Here is an 18657-nt window from a genome sequence, read left to right as displayed (position 1 = left end):
TATATTATTTATTATATTATTATTATTTATTATTGTAAAGTATTTGACTTGTCCTATATCATGTATAATGATCCATGGATATGAAGTAAATAAATAAATAAATAGAAGTTTCCATACTATTCACTGGTTTTTACATTAATATGTTCCAGATACAAATATACTGTTGACAAAGCTTAATAAGAGTAGATTTGACAGTGAAAAACTTTTCCAATGTCACAAGTTCTTCCTTTAGCAGTTGACAGTTATTCAACATGTCAAAAAATTTCATACATATATGGTACATAATGGTTCACCACCACATTCTCAAAATTCTCTCATGAACCCTATCCTGGGCCAGTTACCTATTTCTGTTTTCACATTATAGTTATGGTCCATTTTTATACATTAGTAGAGAGCAAAGAGACCAGCTACAGCCTGAATCTTTCATAGTCTATCCAGAAAGCAACAGAATCTTCTCTGTCACCACATTCAATCTGACTAGAAGCTAGACTGAGCTTCCTACCTACTAGTTCCATGGACTCGATCCCTGAGGGTCAAGATAAAGAATAAAGTTTATCACTCACCTCTCTCTAATGCTGAGATTGAGAAAGCATACAGGTTCATCTTCTTTCTCCCCATATTACTTGCAATGAATTCACATTTTCATTACTGCTAATTTTAATATTATTCTTCCATACAAGTCATACTGTCTCATAACAATTTCTGATCATAATTAAGTAAGCATTTATAATTTCCCCCATGTGTGCTACAGTGAGATGGGATAGCTCATTTGGTGTAGTGACAGGCTACTGACTGGACAATGGAGTTTGATTCCTGGCAGAGGAAAGAGATTTTTTATCTTCTCCACAGCATTCAGACCGGCCCTGGAGCCCTCCCAGCTTCCCATCTAATGGATACTGAGAGTAAAGCAACAGGGGCATATGGCTCACCAGTAACCTCTATCTAGTGCTGATGATGAAGAATGGCAGAACTATACCTCCACTCCATTCCACTCTTCATGGAGTGGTGCTTAATTAATTATGCACAGTGACCAAAATTCTGTACACTGTTCAAACACTTCCCAAGCATTCTACATGTCCTACCCAAATCACCCCCTTTGAGTTACTCAATCTAATACTATCACACGAAATACACAAATTTTAAACTCTCTCATCAAGCAATTTTTTTTCAGACCTCCTATTATATTTTTCTTGTATCCACATTTCTGTACTTGGATCATGGTTATTTGCAATTGCAAGAGACCTCTCAACTGACCACACTTCCTCTGAAACAAATATTCAGCAAAGTCCTAAATATTCATCAGTGGTGAAAATAAGCTATAATTTCAGTCTATTATAAAAAATGTAAGAAAGCAATTCTTCTTCTTGCCAAAATTTCACTTACGTTTAAGTCCTGATAGGGAGACATTACTCAGTGGAACTGACAGTTTGAATACTGAAGAATGTGAAGGATCAACATCTGGAATCAATGCTGGGTCTACCAATGGATGGAGGAACTCTGACCCAGGGTAATCTAGAAGTACATGACATGTTATGCCCATCGTCTCTCAAAAGCATGGCTTCAGTAATGACTTGGTCAACTTCTGAGACAAGAGTGGAAAAGTGCACTCAACTATAGTTAACATATTAACACTTTGCGGACCGGAAGCATGATATCAGGCTTTTCGCTTTTAAACGGGGCGGACCGGTCGCATCATATCAGGCTTTTAGGACACATTAGGTTGTAACACACTATACCTTGCTCTGGCGCCATGCATCTGCAATGAATACTGCGTAATAAATCTTTGGAATATATGCTAGGTATTCAGTAACTTTACCTGGCTGGCTAGGGTCCCTACTCCAAAAGAAAATAAACTTTGCCCCTTCCAGATGTTTATGTACCAGGCAGGAAGTTAGCAGAGGGGAATATGTTTCAAGGACAAAAGTGGTTGAAGGCAAAGCGATCTCTCAGTCTTGTCTTCCGATGAGCTATCTGACGTGCCTTGTGGAGTAGTGATTAGTGACTCATACAGTGGAAGTGACAGGGGCCAACGAAGAATTGTGGCCACAGATAATAAAAGTGAAAGTTACCTTGTGGCTTATAAATTGTGCCCTTTTCAATTCATTTTTAATTTACAAAAATCTAAACCCTGATTCAAAATTGAAATACAAAGCATTTCTGATGAATGTGGCAAAGGCGTGAGCTACAGACCAGATGGTGGCGGCAGAACCAGAGCCAGACAGACTTAGTGCGACCTAGCCCATCAACTCCCGCCTCACGCAGGCCTCATGTGGACACCCCCGGGTGACTCTCAGGTGATATGCGGAAACATACCCTCGTGAAAATTGTGAAGAGTGAACATTCCAAGGGGAAGCATCCTTCTAGGCAATGGTGTGTTTGCGCAGTTCACAAAAAAAGGGCTATGACTGTCTACATCCGCAAGTGTGCAATGCCACTTCACAAAGGGGAATGGTTCCAGAAATATCACACTCTCCAGCACTTCTAGGAGCACTGGTAAGTGTTCTCCAAAAATTTTAGTTCATAAAATTAATTAGGAGATTTTATATTAATTTTTAAACTGAACAGTGCACAAGTTAGGGTAGTAGGTATAAAAATGCCGGTCGCCAGGGTGATTTAAATATTTAAATTGCTGGTCCGCAAAGTGTTAAGATATATTCTTTGCTACTATTCATACTTCACTGGTCTTCATCTCCATTTACTGCAAGTAAAATCCTACATGTATTGTAGCAAAGCTAATCACACTCCACAGAGCACAGACATGAATAACTGTTCCTCATATTTTGATATGAATACTTCATACCAAAAAGTGCTTCACATAAGAGGTGTACAACTTAAGGAGACAGGAATGGACTCCCTGTTACAAATTCATTTCATATAAACATTCATACACAGTATACTAAATATCCTGTAAATTTAATATACTGCACAAAGACAAGTATCTTCCAACAAAGATAGTCAACTCCTGTAACAAGGGAAGAGTAAGAGTGACAATTATGTTAAACAGTGCTACTTCATAATACTATAATACCAGACTACTGGCGAATAAACAAGATTACTTTGTGACTGTCAAATTATATACATCAGTCATTAAGCAATTTGTGTCCTGTGACTAGTGAACTTCTTTCTCAGTTATTTTAATAATACTGTCTCAAATCCACAAATTACATGGCGCTGGATGAGAATGTGATTGTGAATGATGAAGTGGAAAAGATGTGACAGGAAGAAGTTACAGCTTATTTCGAATTACTATCACAGCATTTGCCTGAAAGGAATGAGGAAAACTACCCAAAAAGAAACAGTCAAGATAACTGGCTTGAAGACCAGGAACTGAACAAGAAGCTTTTTCCATATGATTCATCACCTGACAATAAAGTTTGGTTTATGGTTGGTGAATCCAATAATCTATCTAATGAGGATAAAATTATTTAAAAAACAATGATTTCATACTATTCAGTCTGAGCTAATAACAGTGTTATTAAATAAACTGTAAATAACAACAACAGACATAATGAACAAAAGGATTATCGTCAAATGAAAACTATTAACTGCTAGGTTACAATATACAACCCACCACAGAAAATATCAGATGTCTTATGCAGAATATCAAACAACAACTGGGAAAAACTAGTGCATATCAAAACAACGACACAATTTCAGACATCAGTCTAAAATCATAGTAAGGCCAGCACTTACTTGAAGTTGCCAGACAAACTGTCACAGACACCCAGAAGGCAAAAAAAGCCACTAGAGCTAAAAATGTTATGAATGGCTGAAGGAACAGTGCTGGCAGTGCTGCCAGGCATTCAGCAGACTCTTCAAATATACGAGCCATTGAGCTGACACTCTTCCGCACAGCTATCACCAGCAACAGGATTATAATCTGTAGCAGAACAAAATTAGTCTTCAATACAGAACAGGTAAAAGTCAGGACACAACATTACATTATCATTTCATTTAATTATTAAGTACAGCTGACTGAAATCATCACTATGCATTCGTAGACTGGTAGTAGTAATGGCAACAATAGGAACTGGTTAAAATCTGTTTACACACAGGAAAAGAAACTAACTATACATAAAATCTAAGATGTGTGTCTTGACTTTTGCCAGCTACGTGTATATACACCAAACAAAGCTATGCAGACAATTTATGGCCCTAGGAGAAATGTGGATGGTTGGTAGTGAACATCAGAACTTCTGATCTTTTCTGATTTACAGGCTCATAAAACAGTAGTAGGTTTTCTTAAGACAGATGCCCTCTTTTTATCACACATTGCATGAAACACACAATAACCTACACATCCAATTATACTAGGAAATCTAACATGTTTATTTATGATGTAGGATAGACAACTGAAAACTTTCATACTCTGACTCCAGGCAATTTCCAGGTCACAGGTGAAGCTTCAAACTTAAAGAACAAGATGGTGTTAAAATCTAGAGGACATCATAATCATCCACACTGCCCATTTGCAATTAAAAATTATGCACAAGGTACATATCAGATAATCTGTCAGATCTCCAGCACTGTCCAGTCATTATGTAAGTGGAGGAAAAGGAAACTGTAACTGACTTACCTTATAAGTTACCTATGCAAAGGAAGAAAGAGTACTTTTAAATGTAAAGTACTTAGTCATTAAGATGTAAAGGCAGAAGGGAAAGTTGCCCCTGGATTTATGTAATTAAGCACCACATGCGAAGGTGTATGATGGAATATAGGTATGGCTCTGAAATAAGCTAACTGTAAAAGCAATTACATTTCACAGCTGTGGCAAAACACAATACTTAGAACACTTACTTGAATATGAAGACTGCTATATATTCAGTAACAGATTATTAGACAGGAAACATTAACATGCAATATATAATGAAAAGTCATATTCAGCTTTTAACAATTAGAACTGTCATCTGTAACATGTTCCTTTACTTGTGTTTATTCCCTTACTTAATTCATCCCAATGAATTTATGGTGTTTCATTTTTATCCATTTTATTCCCACCACTGTTCATCCTCCATTACCCACCTTCTTTCATTCCTCCACATTTTCCCCCTTCTTTTATAGCTCCCCTTGGTACACCTGTTAATCTGCCACTGTCCCCCCACTGGTCTGCCCACAGCCTTAGTCCTGGTCCCCTGTCCCTTTTCCACATTCGGTTTACACTTCTACACTGAAGATGGAGACAGTACATTCCCCAAACATTTCAGTAAAAATCTACTAGACTGCATGGCATCACATCCCAATAATCTTCACATTTACCACCATAAGAACCTCAAATCTCACAAAGTATTTAGTTTGTCACATAAAGCCAGTTCACAAAGCATGCTAAATAATTAATTTACCGTGATGATTGTGGCCAAGATGGAATAAATCAGGAATGCACTCTCATTTTTAACCGACTCCTTCAGCATCTGACTTTCTGGTGTATTGTCCAACTGATGCTTTAAATCCACATATGTCCACCATAAGATTCCTGTGCCAACTAAAAACCAGCCTCACTTAACATCAAATCTGACATAGCATTGTATGAGAAAACAAATGGCTTTGAAAGGGAAATTTCACATCCATTTGCCTTCTTCTTTACTTAATGTTAACTGCTTGGGTTATGCAATATTAATTAAGAAATGATAGAATGATTAATTCAATGGCATGTTTAAAACTTTCTGAAAATTTGCTCATTAGGTGACATTATAGCACTTCTATGACTGTAAAATGTCACTAGATCCAAATCAAAATAGTTTACTTGCTGCACAATAACCTATAAAAGTTTTGGCAGCAGCTTAAAGACATACATTTGATATTTCTGAATTAATCCCCATAAGTATTCTAAGACAAAATTAAGAAGTATGTCAAGATATCAAAAACCATGATTAGATAAGAATATGAGATGAAGAAGTATGACCATGTTACAGTTACAACCCAGATTTTGTCTTCATGAGCTGAGCGAAACCTCACAACACTTCACAATATTTCTGAACTAGAATCCTCCCACCTAAAGGCAAAGTCCAGTTTCTTCATATACATTTTATGCATGAAGCTACAAGAATTTCTAGTATGACACAAAGATCACTAAGCAAGGTGGCACATGCAGAAGTAGTTCTGAATTATATTTGAGACTTCCTCAGTACAATCTTGGCCAAGACACTGACCACCTTGACTGAAGTTTCATTTGTTCTTCTCGGTCCTTCCAAGTCATTGCAGGGATAATCCCTGGAAACAGGCAATGACCCCTTTCTTTCACATCATTTCAAATTCCTTATTCATCATCATACCAATTGCAGCTATAAACTCTAACTGATGGATGGCATCAATTAAAAAAATCATGAACAAACATAAACAAATAGATAAACATTAAGATAAAGTTCTTTCTGTGCTTAATCAATAAAGAACCATGCCATGAAGAAGTATGGTGGAGTGGAAGTATAGCTCCACCATTCTTAACTTTGGCAGCAGATTGAGAAGAGTGGCCTCACCTGCTTTATCTCCAAGGAAATAGCCACTGGTAACCATTAGCTAGGAGGCTGGATAGGCCCCAGAGCTGGTGTGGACAACGTGGAGAAGAGAAAAATTACTTTCCCTTGCTGGATATCAAACCCTGGCTGTCTGGCCCATAGCCTGTTATTATACCAACTGAGCTATCCTGGCCCCCTAAATAAATTGACATGAAAGACAAAGCTTCTTCCCAACAATATCATTTCACATTTTTTCCAAAAGACAAAAGTAGGCATTAAATAGGTGCTTAACTTCAACAGTCCCCTGGTGTTATGTATGATAAATCTATACAACCCATCAAATTATTAATGTGCATCCCTCTATAAAAATCTTTAGGTTACATATGTCCAAGAAGTTGCATATTTTTGAGGTAGTGAAACAGCATTCCAACAGTACAAGCCATTGCTGAAACAATAATGAACAAGAAGATGGAGAGAAGCTAAGGGTTCGATGATTCTGTTCTGGAAAATGATCTGAATGCTACATCAGAACATTCAGTATCAAATTATATCCTTTTTACTTACCAACTGCTGTGAAGCTGACAATTAGCATAAATATCCATGCCACAAAAGAAGCAAGCAGGTGAAGGATGGCAATTAATACCAAAGATAAAACTGTAACATAAAAGAAACAAAGTACATGAAAACATGAGTCACTCGACTAACTCAACGGAGTACAGTCCTTCTTGAGCTGCTGATAGTCATTCATCTAGTCAAGATATTCCTCACCTTTATGCAACCCAAAGACTTATTTCAATGTTCACAAGTGCTCATCACTAGTCAACCTATAACAGCTATGACACTATAATTCACACCACTGCTCTATACAGATTTCTGTCATGTTTTCCTGCTGTGAGTTACATATGAACATTAATAACAGCAGGGTCATTCTTAGCCTGAAACTATCAGGCTTGATTTATGTCATTCATCTTCCTCCTTCTCTTCATGGAAGTGACACAACTTTTGGACGCACAGACTAATAAACATTGCAACCAATATTCAGATAAACTCAACAGTGACAACATATACTCATAACTTCCGGATATAACTGTACAGGCAACTACGTGGTACAGTCATTAAGTTTGTGGACTGTGATTTTATTGCATCATATCACAAGGTATTCACATACACTTACACAGATCCACATCGGCCCTCAAAATAGTTGCCGATGACTGCCATGCAATTCTGCCGACATTGATATAGCTGCTGAAAACACTGCTGAAACATACTGGCAGGAAATTCCCGTACGGTGTCTCTTGTGGCATTGACGACCTCCTTGGACAACTGAAATCTACGACCACGTAGAAGAGAAAGAGAAAGAAATCGCATGGTGCGGGATCAGGTGAGTACAGAGGGTGTGGCAAAATGATGAGCTGCTGCCTTGCCAGTTCCTCTTGGACAAGAACAGAGCGATGTGCAGGGGCATTGTCATGTAGCAACAGCCAATTATTCCTACACCAAACATTTCGCTAGGGGATTTGTCTACTTTTTGGCAGAACTTGATGTCTGTCCATTTTTCTAACTGCGACATTTTCGATTTTCACCACTTGCATTTAACTGCAGTTCATAATAGAGGCAGTAGTTCTGCTCACACTGTTTGCACACAACTGCCTCTTGCTGTGATGAGAGATGAACTGACAGGGTATCATATTGTGCCTCAACCTATCCACTATAGTGCACTGCAACGACGGTTTGAGGTCAGTCCACGAACTTACTGACTACAGTAGTATGTCTTTCTGCCTATAACAGTACAAACGGGACGACATTAAGGACACATAGAAAGATTACACTCCCACTCTTGGACAGTAATATATCAGTAATGTGATGAAACATGACCAGGTTTCGATATATTGACATCTTTATGTTTCTGAAGCAATACAAATCAAGCAGACAACACTGAGAATAATTATGACAGATTTTGGAAAATCAGGTCTCTCTTTGATAGGCTGAATAATTTCTACATTATAAATCCATCTAAATATTTTAACTGTGGGTGAAGTTACTGCATCCTTCACAGGTACAACTATTTTCAAGCAATATATTCACAAACCTCATGCAAAGTAAATGACTCAACTTCAAGCCTGATACAGTGATCAGTGGCCAGCCAAAGGACATGCTTATGGTGTCATGTGCAGTCAGCCAGTAAGAAAGGAATGATTACCGTATTTTTGAGCTGAAAGTACAAAGTTGGCCTGTGTATATGCCCATATTCTGGCACATCAGAAACTGGTATCACCAGAATCATCTATCAGATGAACAGTTACGAGCATCTTCTTGATCATTTGCACTTACTCCTGTCACAAGTCTGTGCTAGTCTCAGGCTACTATTGATAACACATGAATAATTTACAATTTCTTTATCAAAACAAGGTATAATTCAAAATCAAGACTATTATTTCTATTCCAACACTGAATTCAGCATTTACTGAATTATGATAAAATACCTGCATCTGAAAGTGTTATTTATTTAAATAAAAGCCTAAATTACAACAACAACAAAATCAGAATATGTGAGTCGAAAAATACTGTCCTATTATGTCATACAGATGTTTGACTGCTTATATATGACTATGCTACAAGCCAGGAGGTCGTGGATTCGATTCCCAAAGAGAGTATTTGCATTTTTCAGTTGTCCTGCTCCTTCCAGCTGCAGTATGGCTCTGGAGGTCGACTCAGCCTCTAACAGAAATGGGTACCAGGTATCTTCCTGGGGGTAAAGGGTGGCTGGCGCATAAGGCTGACAAGCTCACAAACACTGATGGGCTGACTGTCTACAAAATGTGTGAGCCTTGATATCTTACAGCCCTATGGGCCTCTACTGCCTGTTACAGTGATGGATTACCTTTATTACCTAAATAATAACACTATATCAGCTTCTTAAATTTAATGCAATAAACTCAGTATTAATTTTCCAAGCATATATATATGAGAACAGTCATTCATTTCAACAGTTCTGACAAACAAAAAATAATTTATATATCCTTCCTTCACAAGTTCCTTCACAAAATGTTCAAGTTATATGGTTTAATATTTTTATAGCACATGGAAATCGCTGTTAGCAAGGAACATGTGGGAATTTCCAAATAATTTACTAAAATGTCGGTGGACCTCTCAGTACATGACTCAGATTCTGTACATTTGATGCACTGACATCAAATGTATAAAGAATGATCAATGACATAAACTTACCAAAGGCCAGTAATGTGAGCACCAAAATTTCTCTCCATGTTGCATATAAGTCACCTAACACTTGCTCAACTGTATCCCAACTATTTAATACTGAAAATACTAGTTCCTTTACTGGACGAGGAACACAGCGATTCAACACAGGAACACTGTAAAGAGGCATGACTTATTATTTCAGAATACAAATTTACAAACATACAACCCTTCATTTGGGGAGTGATGCAGTGGTCTCCCCAAAACCTGATGATGGCGCTTGTGGACGAAACATGTCGAAAATTAGAACAAATATATGACTAAAGACATTTTATACAATTTGATAATCACTTTTAATGTACAAAATGTGATTTTAATGTCCTATTGACATGTAATGATTTTAACAACATCAAAAATTGTTGAAATACATTTTTAGTGTGAAACATATTCCTAATGTCTTTTAAATTGTTGAATTATTGACAGATACTTTGATAATAAAGGATAATGCCTCAATGCAACAGGATGCTAAAATATAATATCGTAGTTTAGGCCCATCATGAACACTGCAAAAATTCATGACTTATTATTTCCAAATTTAAATTTGTAAACATATGATCATATCCAACATCAGACTTTGAGCCTGTCCAGACAAAGTAAGCACACCTTTATACAATTCTACAACAAATTAAACAATTCTGTAACAGACAGACAAAAACTCTTATGCAACTGAGCCTTTAACATCCCACAGCATACAGAAAGTTGTTTCTGGTGTCCTGTGTGATAATCCAAATACAACAGCCACTCACCAACCACAGCTATTATATTCCTGAAAAACAATGCAGTTCATAAAACCTCAGTTGTCAATACCAAGACACTATGGAAAATTTTGGGTTAAGAAAACTCCTGCCACTGTTACTGCTCATCAAGTTCTAAGTTACCTTCTTCATTGCACACAAAATATATGTAATAGCATGTTCACAAATAACCCCTGGGGAAAGAGGCCCCAGTACCCATCAGAGAGGAGGTTGTGTGGGCACCAGAGCCGGTCAGGTCACTGTGGAGACATTAAAAAAAACTAAAACTAAAACTTAACCCGCAAGGAACTGAACCCTAGTCACCCAGCCTGTAGCCTATAAGTGTACTGAATGAGCTATCACATAGTTAAAAAGTGTGGACAGATTAAACCCAAATACAGTGCTTGGAAAAACTGTATTAAATGAAAAACCATGGATGGCACCAGATTACTGTAGAATAAAAATGATCCAAATTACCTATCATAAATGGGTGTTGGTGGACAAGGCCCAAACTTGGTCTGAAGTGCTTCACTTTTACTATTATGCTGCCATTCTTGACTGTCCAAATTGAAATCGTACCTAAGAAAAAAGAACAAACTACATCATTTATATGGGTCAAAACCCCACATAAATAACAAACACTTTTCCCTAAGTAACATTTCTCATTTTAGTGCCTCACCCACATTTAGTAAATGAAAATCCAACCCCTACATGAAATCTGCACCTCAATTTTATCATGCTGCAACATAAAAGCCAGAAAATAATCCACCACTGGATGACAACTTAAACATGTTTCCATGGCAATGAATTAACATGCTACAACAGACAAAATGTTGGAGAATCAACACACCACAACAGAGGAACTGTTGGAAACTGTGTCGTCTATATGGTCCATACTGAGGCTATATAACAAGAACCATGCAAGAATCAAAAGATGTCACTACTGGGAACCGCTACTAAGCAATGGGTACGCGGAGACACAGTTGATGCAGGCTCATTCTACATCGAACCAACGCACAGTGCAGAACACACCGAACGTATATACACCCAGACAACAAACACATACACTATACTGTATGATTATATAACAATATATATCATGAAAATAGCATACCCAATATACAGGAAGATTAAGAAGTTGTGCACATCACACTAGGCAATTATATTTTGCTAGTTTAATGCACAAACTACATGACATACAGCACTTACTATTATTGTTTATAACCTTACATCTTAGAAACGCAAAATCAAATCATGTCTTTAGAACATATGCTTGAAATGGCTTCCCTGTTCAGCAATGCATGCGTGAGCTCTTTTTACCATGTTTGAGGCCACTGTGCAGCACCTGTAAACTGATGCTGTTAATCGCTGTCATAATATTCCTCTTGAGGTCATCCGGTGTATGCGGATTGTTTTTATAGACAATTCCTTTGAGGTACCCACAAAGGGAAAAAAATCTGCAGGTGACAAGTTGGGCGAACGCAGGGGCCACAATCCTTTCAAAATGAGATGGTCACTGAAAAACTCGAGCAAAAACTGCACGGTTTCATTAGATGTGTGTCATATGGCACCATCTTGCTGCAACCAACACTCATGTTCATCAACTTCACGAAGCACAATAAACTGTGTAATGATGTCTTGGTACACTGGACTGTTCACTGTTGTTTCAAAGAAAATTTGGCCCACTATTCGACGACGTGACACCACACTCCAATTTTCTGACAGTGCAAAGGCTTTAATGTAACACATGTGGATTTTCAGATGACCAAATCCTACTGTTTTGACTGTTCACATGGCCACTAAGGTGAAACCACGCTTGGTCAGTGAAGAAAACCCAATCATATGCATAGCAACAAATAGTGAAATAATGTACCACAATGAAAATTTGTTGTTCTTGGGAAAATGACATGTCTGTCACGCAATAAACAGAGCTATACTGCAGACGTTGTATGCCCAGCTTCTACTGTATCACTGGAACCTTCGTATTCAAGTTGGCATACACATTCTTAACCTACTATACTAAACATTGTTTCTTTAATATATTTTTAGACATTTTTTAAAATACTTCTAATATTTTTAATATTCCATAATATATTCAACATATTATAAATCTTGATATATGTATGGTATAACTTTTATACAGGGTGTCCTAGGAGGAATGTGCCAGACTTCGGGAGGGTGGTCCTTATGTTAAAGTATGCCGATAAAACACAAAACACCTATGTCCAAAGTTGAACGGTTATGGAGATAATGGCCCGAGAAAAGTGTGGTCTTCTAGCGGGTCCACGCACTATACCTGTCAGCTGAGCTGTTATCTGTTCGTCCTTGAGTGCTGTGAGTCATACTAGCCGTAATCTCATGCGCTACTTACAGAGGCTACAGTGTATGTTGCATCAGCGTCGTGAATGGTTAGTAAATTATGTGTAGTTGTGCGGTGTTGCTGAAATGCCTTTTGTGTTTTCACACGTTGAATACTGTGATATGCATTTTGTGTATGGATTTTGCGGTCGCAATGCATGTGCTGCTGTTGGAGAATACCAAAGGCGTTTTCCCGATCGAAGGATTCCATCTCGAAGTGTATTTACGCGAATTCACCAGACATTGCGTGATACTGGTTCTCTTGCAAGTGTTTCTGTGCAGTCGGAAAGGGAGGATGTACAAATGAGAAACACACGAGAGAACATTCTTCGCATGATTGATAGAAGTCCGCGTCTCTCCACTCGTAGAATGGCCTCTCGCATCGGCGTATCACGTATGCAGGTGTGGCGAACTTTACATGACGAAGACCTGTATCCTTACCATGATCAAAGGGTACAACATCTGGAACCAGGCGACCATGCTCAGCGTATGGATTTCTGCCACTGGATAAAAGCTCATCCCGAACTGTTAAGCGTCATTTTATTCAGTGATGAGGCGTCGTTTACCCGGGACGGTGTAAATAATTTACGAAATATTCATACGTGGTCCCATAATAATCCACATGAGATAATGGAAACGAAATTCCAAAAGAGATTTTCTGTGAATGTATGGTGTGGTGTGCTTGGGAACAGGTTGATCGGACCTTTTGTGTTTCACAACAATTTAACTGGAAACACGTATGGAGCCTTCCTAAGGAATGAGTTACCATGTTTGTTGGAAGACATCCCGTTAACGATAAGGAGGAAAATGTACTTCCAACATGATGGGGCTCCTCCACATTATACTCAGCACGTGAGACACTACTTAGATGAATCCTTCCCTAACCGCTGGATAGGTCGTGGTGGTCCCATTGCATGGCCACCGAGGTCGCCAGATCTTACGCCTCTAGATTATTACCTCTGGGGCCACATGAAGACCTTAGTCTACGAAACTAAGGTCGATTCCCGAGAAGCACTGCGGAATCGTATTTTTGCAGCGGCAGAACACATACGTCAACTATCCAGGCAACATTGCTTCTGCTACCCAATCCCTCATGATGCGTGCCGAAAACTGCATTGCAGCTGGCGGAGGACACTTTGAACAATTACTATAAAGCAGGTACTGTATTTTAGTACTAATGTAGTTGGCTTATAGCAGAATGCACAGTCAGTCATGTTACACCAGCGCCTGCCATTCATGTGTCATGTATAGTGATGAGGCGTCTTTTACCCTGGACGGTGTAAATAATTTACGAAATGTGCATACGTGGTCCCATAATAATCCACATGAGATAATGGAAACGAAATTCAAAAAGAGATTTTCCGTGAATGTACGTTTAATACAGTTATGTGGTCAGCTTACAGCGCAGCCATATTACGTCACTGCTTGCCAGTCATGTGTCATGTATAGTGCTTGGAAACCCTAAGGACAATTATGGCATGGCAAGCGGGTATTTCGTACTTCAATTTTATGGCTTCACGTCACTCACAAGTTAGTTTGATGTTACGTACATTATTAACATTACAGAATCCACATATTCCTGCCAGTTTTAATATGTATTTTGTAATCAACAAGTGTGTAACACCGGTCAAAGTTTGACACTTCTCTGGCCATTATCTCCGTAACCGTTCAACTTTGGACATAGGTGTTTTGGGTTATATCGGCATACTTTAACATAAGGAACACCCTCCCGAAGTTTGGTCCATTCCTCCTGGGACACCCTGTATATCTTTAATCTTTTACCTTATTTTGTATCTTCTACTTTAATTGTAACACCAAATTGAAGCAAAAGTTTTTTGTTAGTATACAATATGACATATGGATCCGTATTGGTAGTTCAATAACTGTACATATTCCTATATACAAACTGCCTGACGATGGTCTTATATGACTGAAACATGTAGCAGGAATAAAGACCAAATTGTAAAACATTAAAACTGAGTACATTTGTTGTGCTGATGGTTAACATAATTCCTATATATATCTGGAACACACAATATGATGCAACCAATGAAGAATATAGATGGGTTTGGGAATGATAAGTGGATTTATTTGACACTTTTACAGCTTTTATCTACACTTCACAGGTCACTATCACATAGTCACTATCCTCAGTCACACTGCTTGGTAACGGCCTCCAACACTGTAGCGTCCTCAGCTTCCATGTCCAATGGCTCTTGTCCTTGCTGTCTAGCACCTTTCAGCTGTAGCTCCCAAAGCTGAAGTAAATGGCTTCCAACTGCTGACCCCCAACTTCAGCTATCATTTCTTGACTGGCTACCTTCTCTCGCAGGTTCTTGTGATATAGCCTCGGAACAGATCAAACAAAAAACGATACTTCCCACAATTCCTACATTGTTGGATGACATCACCATCGGTAAGGACCCACAAAGAACACCATTCCCAGCGATACTCTCATTGGTTATGTTGTGTGGCATGACGTATTCCAGTGTTGTGTCACTGTTTATTGAGCCATAACCTAGTAATGGCCATCTCTTCTAGTTAAACTATTATGGCTTTCAGCAGGCATGCCACACTATTCTGGAATTAGATACTGCAGTTCCTACACTACTGATATTATATTCATACCAGTACGACTCATCACCTCATTTGTGAAATTTATATAACATGTGATGATGAAACCCATACTAAAACATTCAAGGCTTTAAGGCATGAATCCTATATCACAATTGTATATTTACCATTAATATCAACAAATAAATATGGATAATGAATAGCAAAAATGAAAATAAAGTACGTACGTGCACAAAAGTGATCCAGTTCTTCTATAAAATTCCTGAATACTTGTAAAATTTATCAAATTACGATCAGGACACTGTTTGACACATATCTTCAGAGAATTTTGAATATCTTTAACATCCATATAAAACAAGTACCTGCAACATGACAATGTTACATTATGACTGGAAATGCAGAGAACATTTAAGTGAGCCAAAATAGCTCAATGGCTACAGAGGTAGTGTTGCTTAAGCAGGCTGCCTACATTACAGACAGGATGTGTTCTTTAAAATGTGTCTGCATCATGAAATTCTGTGATGCATACCTATATTTCCATAAACTCCAATGTTACAAAAGGAAATTCATTCCTATCAAAATACTTTTAGTTTATGGCTATAATAAAAACATGTTTTAAACTCATCATAAATACATACTGAGTCACTTTTCACCAGCATCAGACGTCCTCAAAAGATCAAGTTTTACATCAAATGTAATTCCTTTCCATACTCTTTTAGACACATTACTTGCACTAGAACTTGTTGGCCTCTCTAAAGGCATCTTAAATAACTGGTAGTACCCCGCACAATATATTAAGATGAGTACAGCAAACACTGTACCAGACATCCCCTTACATCATGGATGTGCAACCACAGGATAGCCAACAGCCAGCTACATACAACCGAACCCTCACTTCACACATCTCAGTTCAAGGTGTTCTATCATTTAATTTAACTGATTCCAAGTCAATAACTCAAGCATTAAATCTCCTCTATTTAGAATTTCTCGAGGAAATCTTAAATGGGAGTTTCAATGTATCCTGCTATGTCAGTGTGCAAGCACTGTACTTGCTGTTTGCTGGACTTACTCTTCAACCTTGAAGATGCAGGCAGCATGTACCTCTGAAACATCGATAAACTTCTACCAGACTACACACCATCTGACCCAGAAGACAGTGCTCTTCATGTACAAAATCTAGATATACAGCTTCAGCTCAGGCCAATTAAATCACCGAACACATTGGAAGAGTAACGCCACATTTGACCCATATTAAAGGAATGCAGTTCACACCTCAGCCATATGCTAGGATAATACCATAAAATAAGTCATAACCACTTCTTTAATATCCCTTCACTTTATCATGCACAATAATCATATGACATTACTCAACTTCATAAACTGAGACAGCACTGTAAATTAAACAAAATAAACCTGTCAGCATTTGTAACAGACCTGATGGCCTCAAACTGGCCAGAGTCTAATCACAGTCTGTATCAATATGAAAACATCAACAGCTCCATTGTAACAACTTTACTGCATAGCAAAAACATTATAAAACTCAGCACAGTGATGGGGCTCACATTCAATAATTGCTGCATTAACAGGCATAGAGGTGGGCTAAGGGCACTAATAGACCACCCAGCCCCTGATTTTAAGGGACTCCCAGTATACTAAAGTTTTTTGTTTGACACAGAGATTTAAACATGAGAGGACCAGGGTAAAATACAGCATAACTAAACTTTGACTTACTGTTTATCACTTGTGTCAAATCCTGATAACTCAAGACCACCCAACTTTTCATTCTTTGAAATACCACATGTATTACCAAAACTGTCATAACCATTGACGAGTTTTAAAGGGTCTCCATATACATATGCAAAAGCAGCAATATAAATCTGAAAAGAAAAACCCATTTATATATATGCTCATTTTTTTAATATGGAAGTTATAAAATAAATTAAAACGCTTTAATTCTCCTAACATTATTGCAACTTTGTGTAGCAACATGTCCTGTGAATATGACACTGTTCTTTATTTCACTTCATTCTCCTGTTCTCCCAGAACACATGATCATCCCATATTCAAATGATCCTGTAGGGTGACATTAAAAACAGTGAAACATAATTAGTTCTACAAATAAGAGTTAGAGGAGGCAGAAATGGAAGATATAATAAATGAGAAATTTTGTGATTCATACATCTTATTTTGAAGTTGCTGAAGTTACATCAAGGAAGGCTGGGATTGGGCAGGGGAAATATGAAACATAATGCATCATGTACAGACATTGCTATATAACAGGTAAATAAACAATGGTGTTATGCAACCCGTTTCTATGCAACAGATTGGTAAACACGTTCCCATGGCAACGAATACATACACAACAATAAAGTTACTGTTGGAAAACGTATTTTCTACTTGGTTCATGCATAGTGGTTATAAGGAAGACAATTGGGGTGACCCAGTTAGTTGTCAGTTGAAAGTCAGTAAACTGTAAAATGTAGTCATTAGTTGTGAGAGTATTAAGTGGTCAATAAATAGAATTTCCAATCCAACCTCTCACCCCATCCCCCATCAACAGTCACCCTTACATGTGACAATACAGAGAATAATTCTTAAATCTTCCTAAACCGAAACACTAAATCCATGAAAGGACAATATTAACACATTCTCTGCTGATCACTGGATGCTTAGCACTGACACTCATGCCATGCAACTTATAAGAACACTCACTTATCAGTCTTTTTCTTCATTGGGTGGCTGCAGAACATAATGGAAATTCTGGAAATTACACAGGAGGAGATAGGCTATTGAACTTCATCTATAAGCAATGAAATTCATTTTCAATTTGTCCCCCAAAAAATACCAATGCACTGCAGATGACATAAATTTATTATAAAACTGACTATTTCATAAAATTATCTTGATAAACATTACTTACTTACTCATGGAGCTGAGCCCTTCTGGAGGAGCCACCAATTCTGCAGCTACTCAAGAATTTCCCAGCATTTTATGGAACCCTAAGGTTCATTACCATGTTCACAAGAGCCCTCCACTGGTCCCTATCCTGAGCCAGATCTATCCAATCCATACCATCCCATTCTATCTCTCTAAGATCAATTCTAATATTGTCCACCCACCTACGCCTTGGTGTTCCCTGTGGTCTCTTACCTTCTGGCTTTCCCACTAATATCCTATACGCATTCCTCGTCTCCCCATTCGTGCTACATGACCTGCCAACCTCATCCTCCTTGACTTGATCATTCTAATTATACTTGGAGAAGAGTACAAATTATGAAGCTCCT

General features: G+C 38.0%; 1 protein-coding gene across 1 annotated transcript in view; it reads right to left on the bottom strand.

Annotated features, from left to right (window-relative positions):
* Window positions 1–18657, bottom strand: part of LOC111872952 (CTL-like protein 1) — a 32536-nt gene that overhangs the window by 11373 nt on the left and 2506 nt on the right. The window contains exons 3-10 of the mRNA XM_023867270.2: window positions 17105–17250; window positions 15601–15735; window positions 10919–11020; window positions 9678–9823; window positions 7014–7103; window positions 5340–5479; window positions 3694–3880; window positions 1384–1512 (exon numbers count right to left, since the gene is read on the bottom strand). Coding sequence (XP_023723038.1) covers window positions 1384–1512; window positions 3694–3880; window positions 5340–5479; window positions 7014–7103; window positions 9678–9823; window positions 10919–11020; window positions 15601–15735; window positions 17105–17250 — 1075 coding nt within the window. The remainder of the gene's footprint in view (window positions 1–1383; window positions 1513–3693; window positions 3881–5339; window positions 5480–7013; window positions 7104–9677; window positions 9824–10918; window positions 11021–15600; window positions 15736–17104; window positions 17251–18657) is intronic.

Source organism: Cryptotermes secundus, unplaced genomic scaffold (genome assembly GCF_002891405.2).
Source record: "Cryptotermes secundus unplaced genomic scaffold, Csec_1.0 scaffold407, whole genome shotgun sequence".
Classification (NCBI taxonomy): Eukaryota; Metazoa; Arthropoda; class Insecta; order Blattodea; family Kalotermitidae; genus Cryptotermes; species Cryptotermes secundus.
This window is presented reverse-complemented; position numbering and strand designations above follow the sequence as displayed.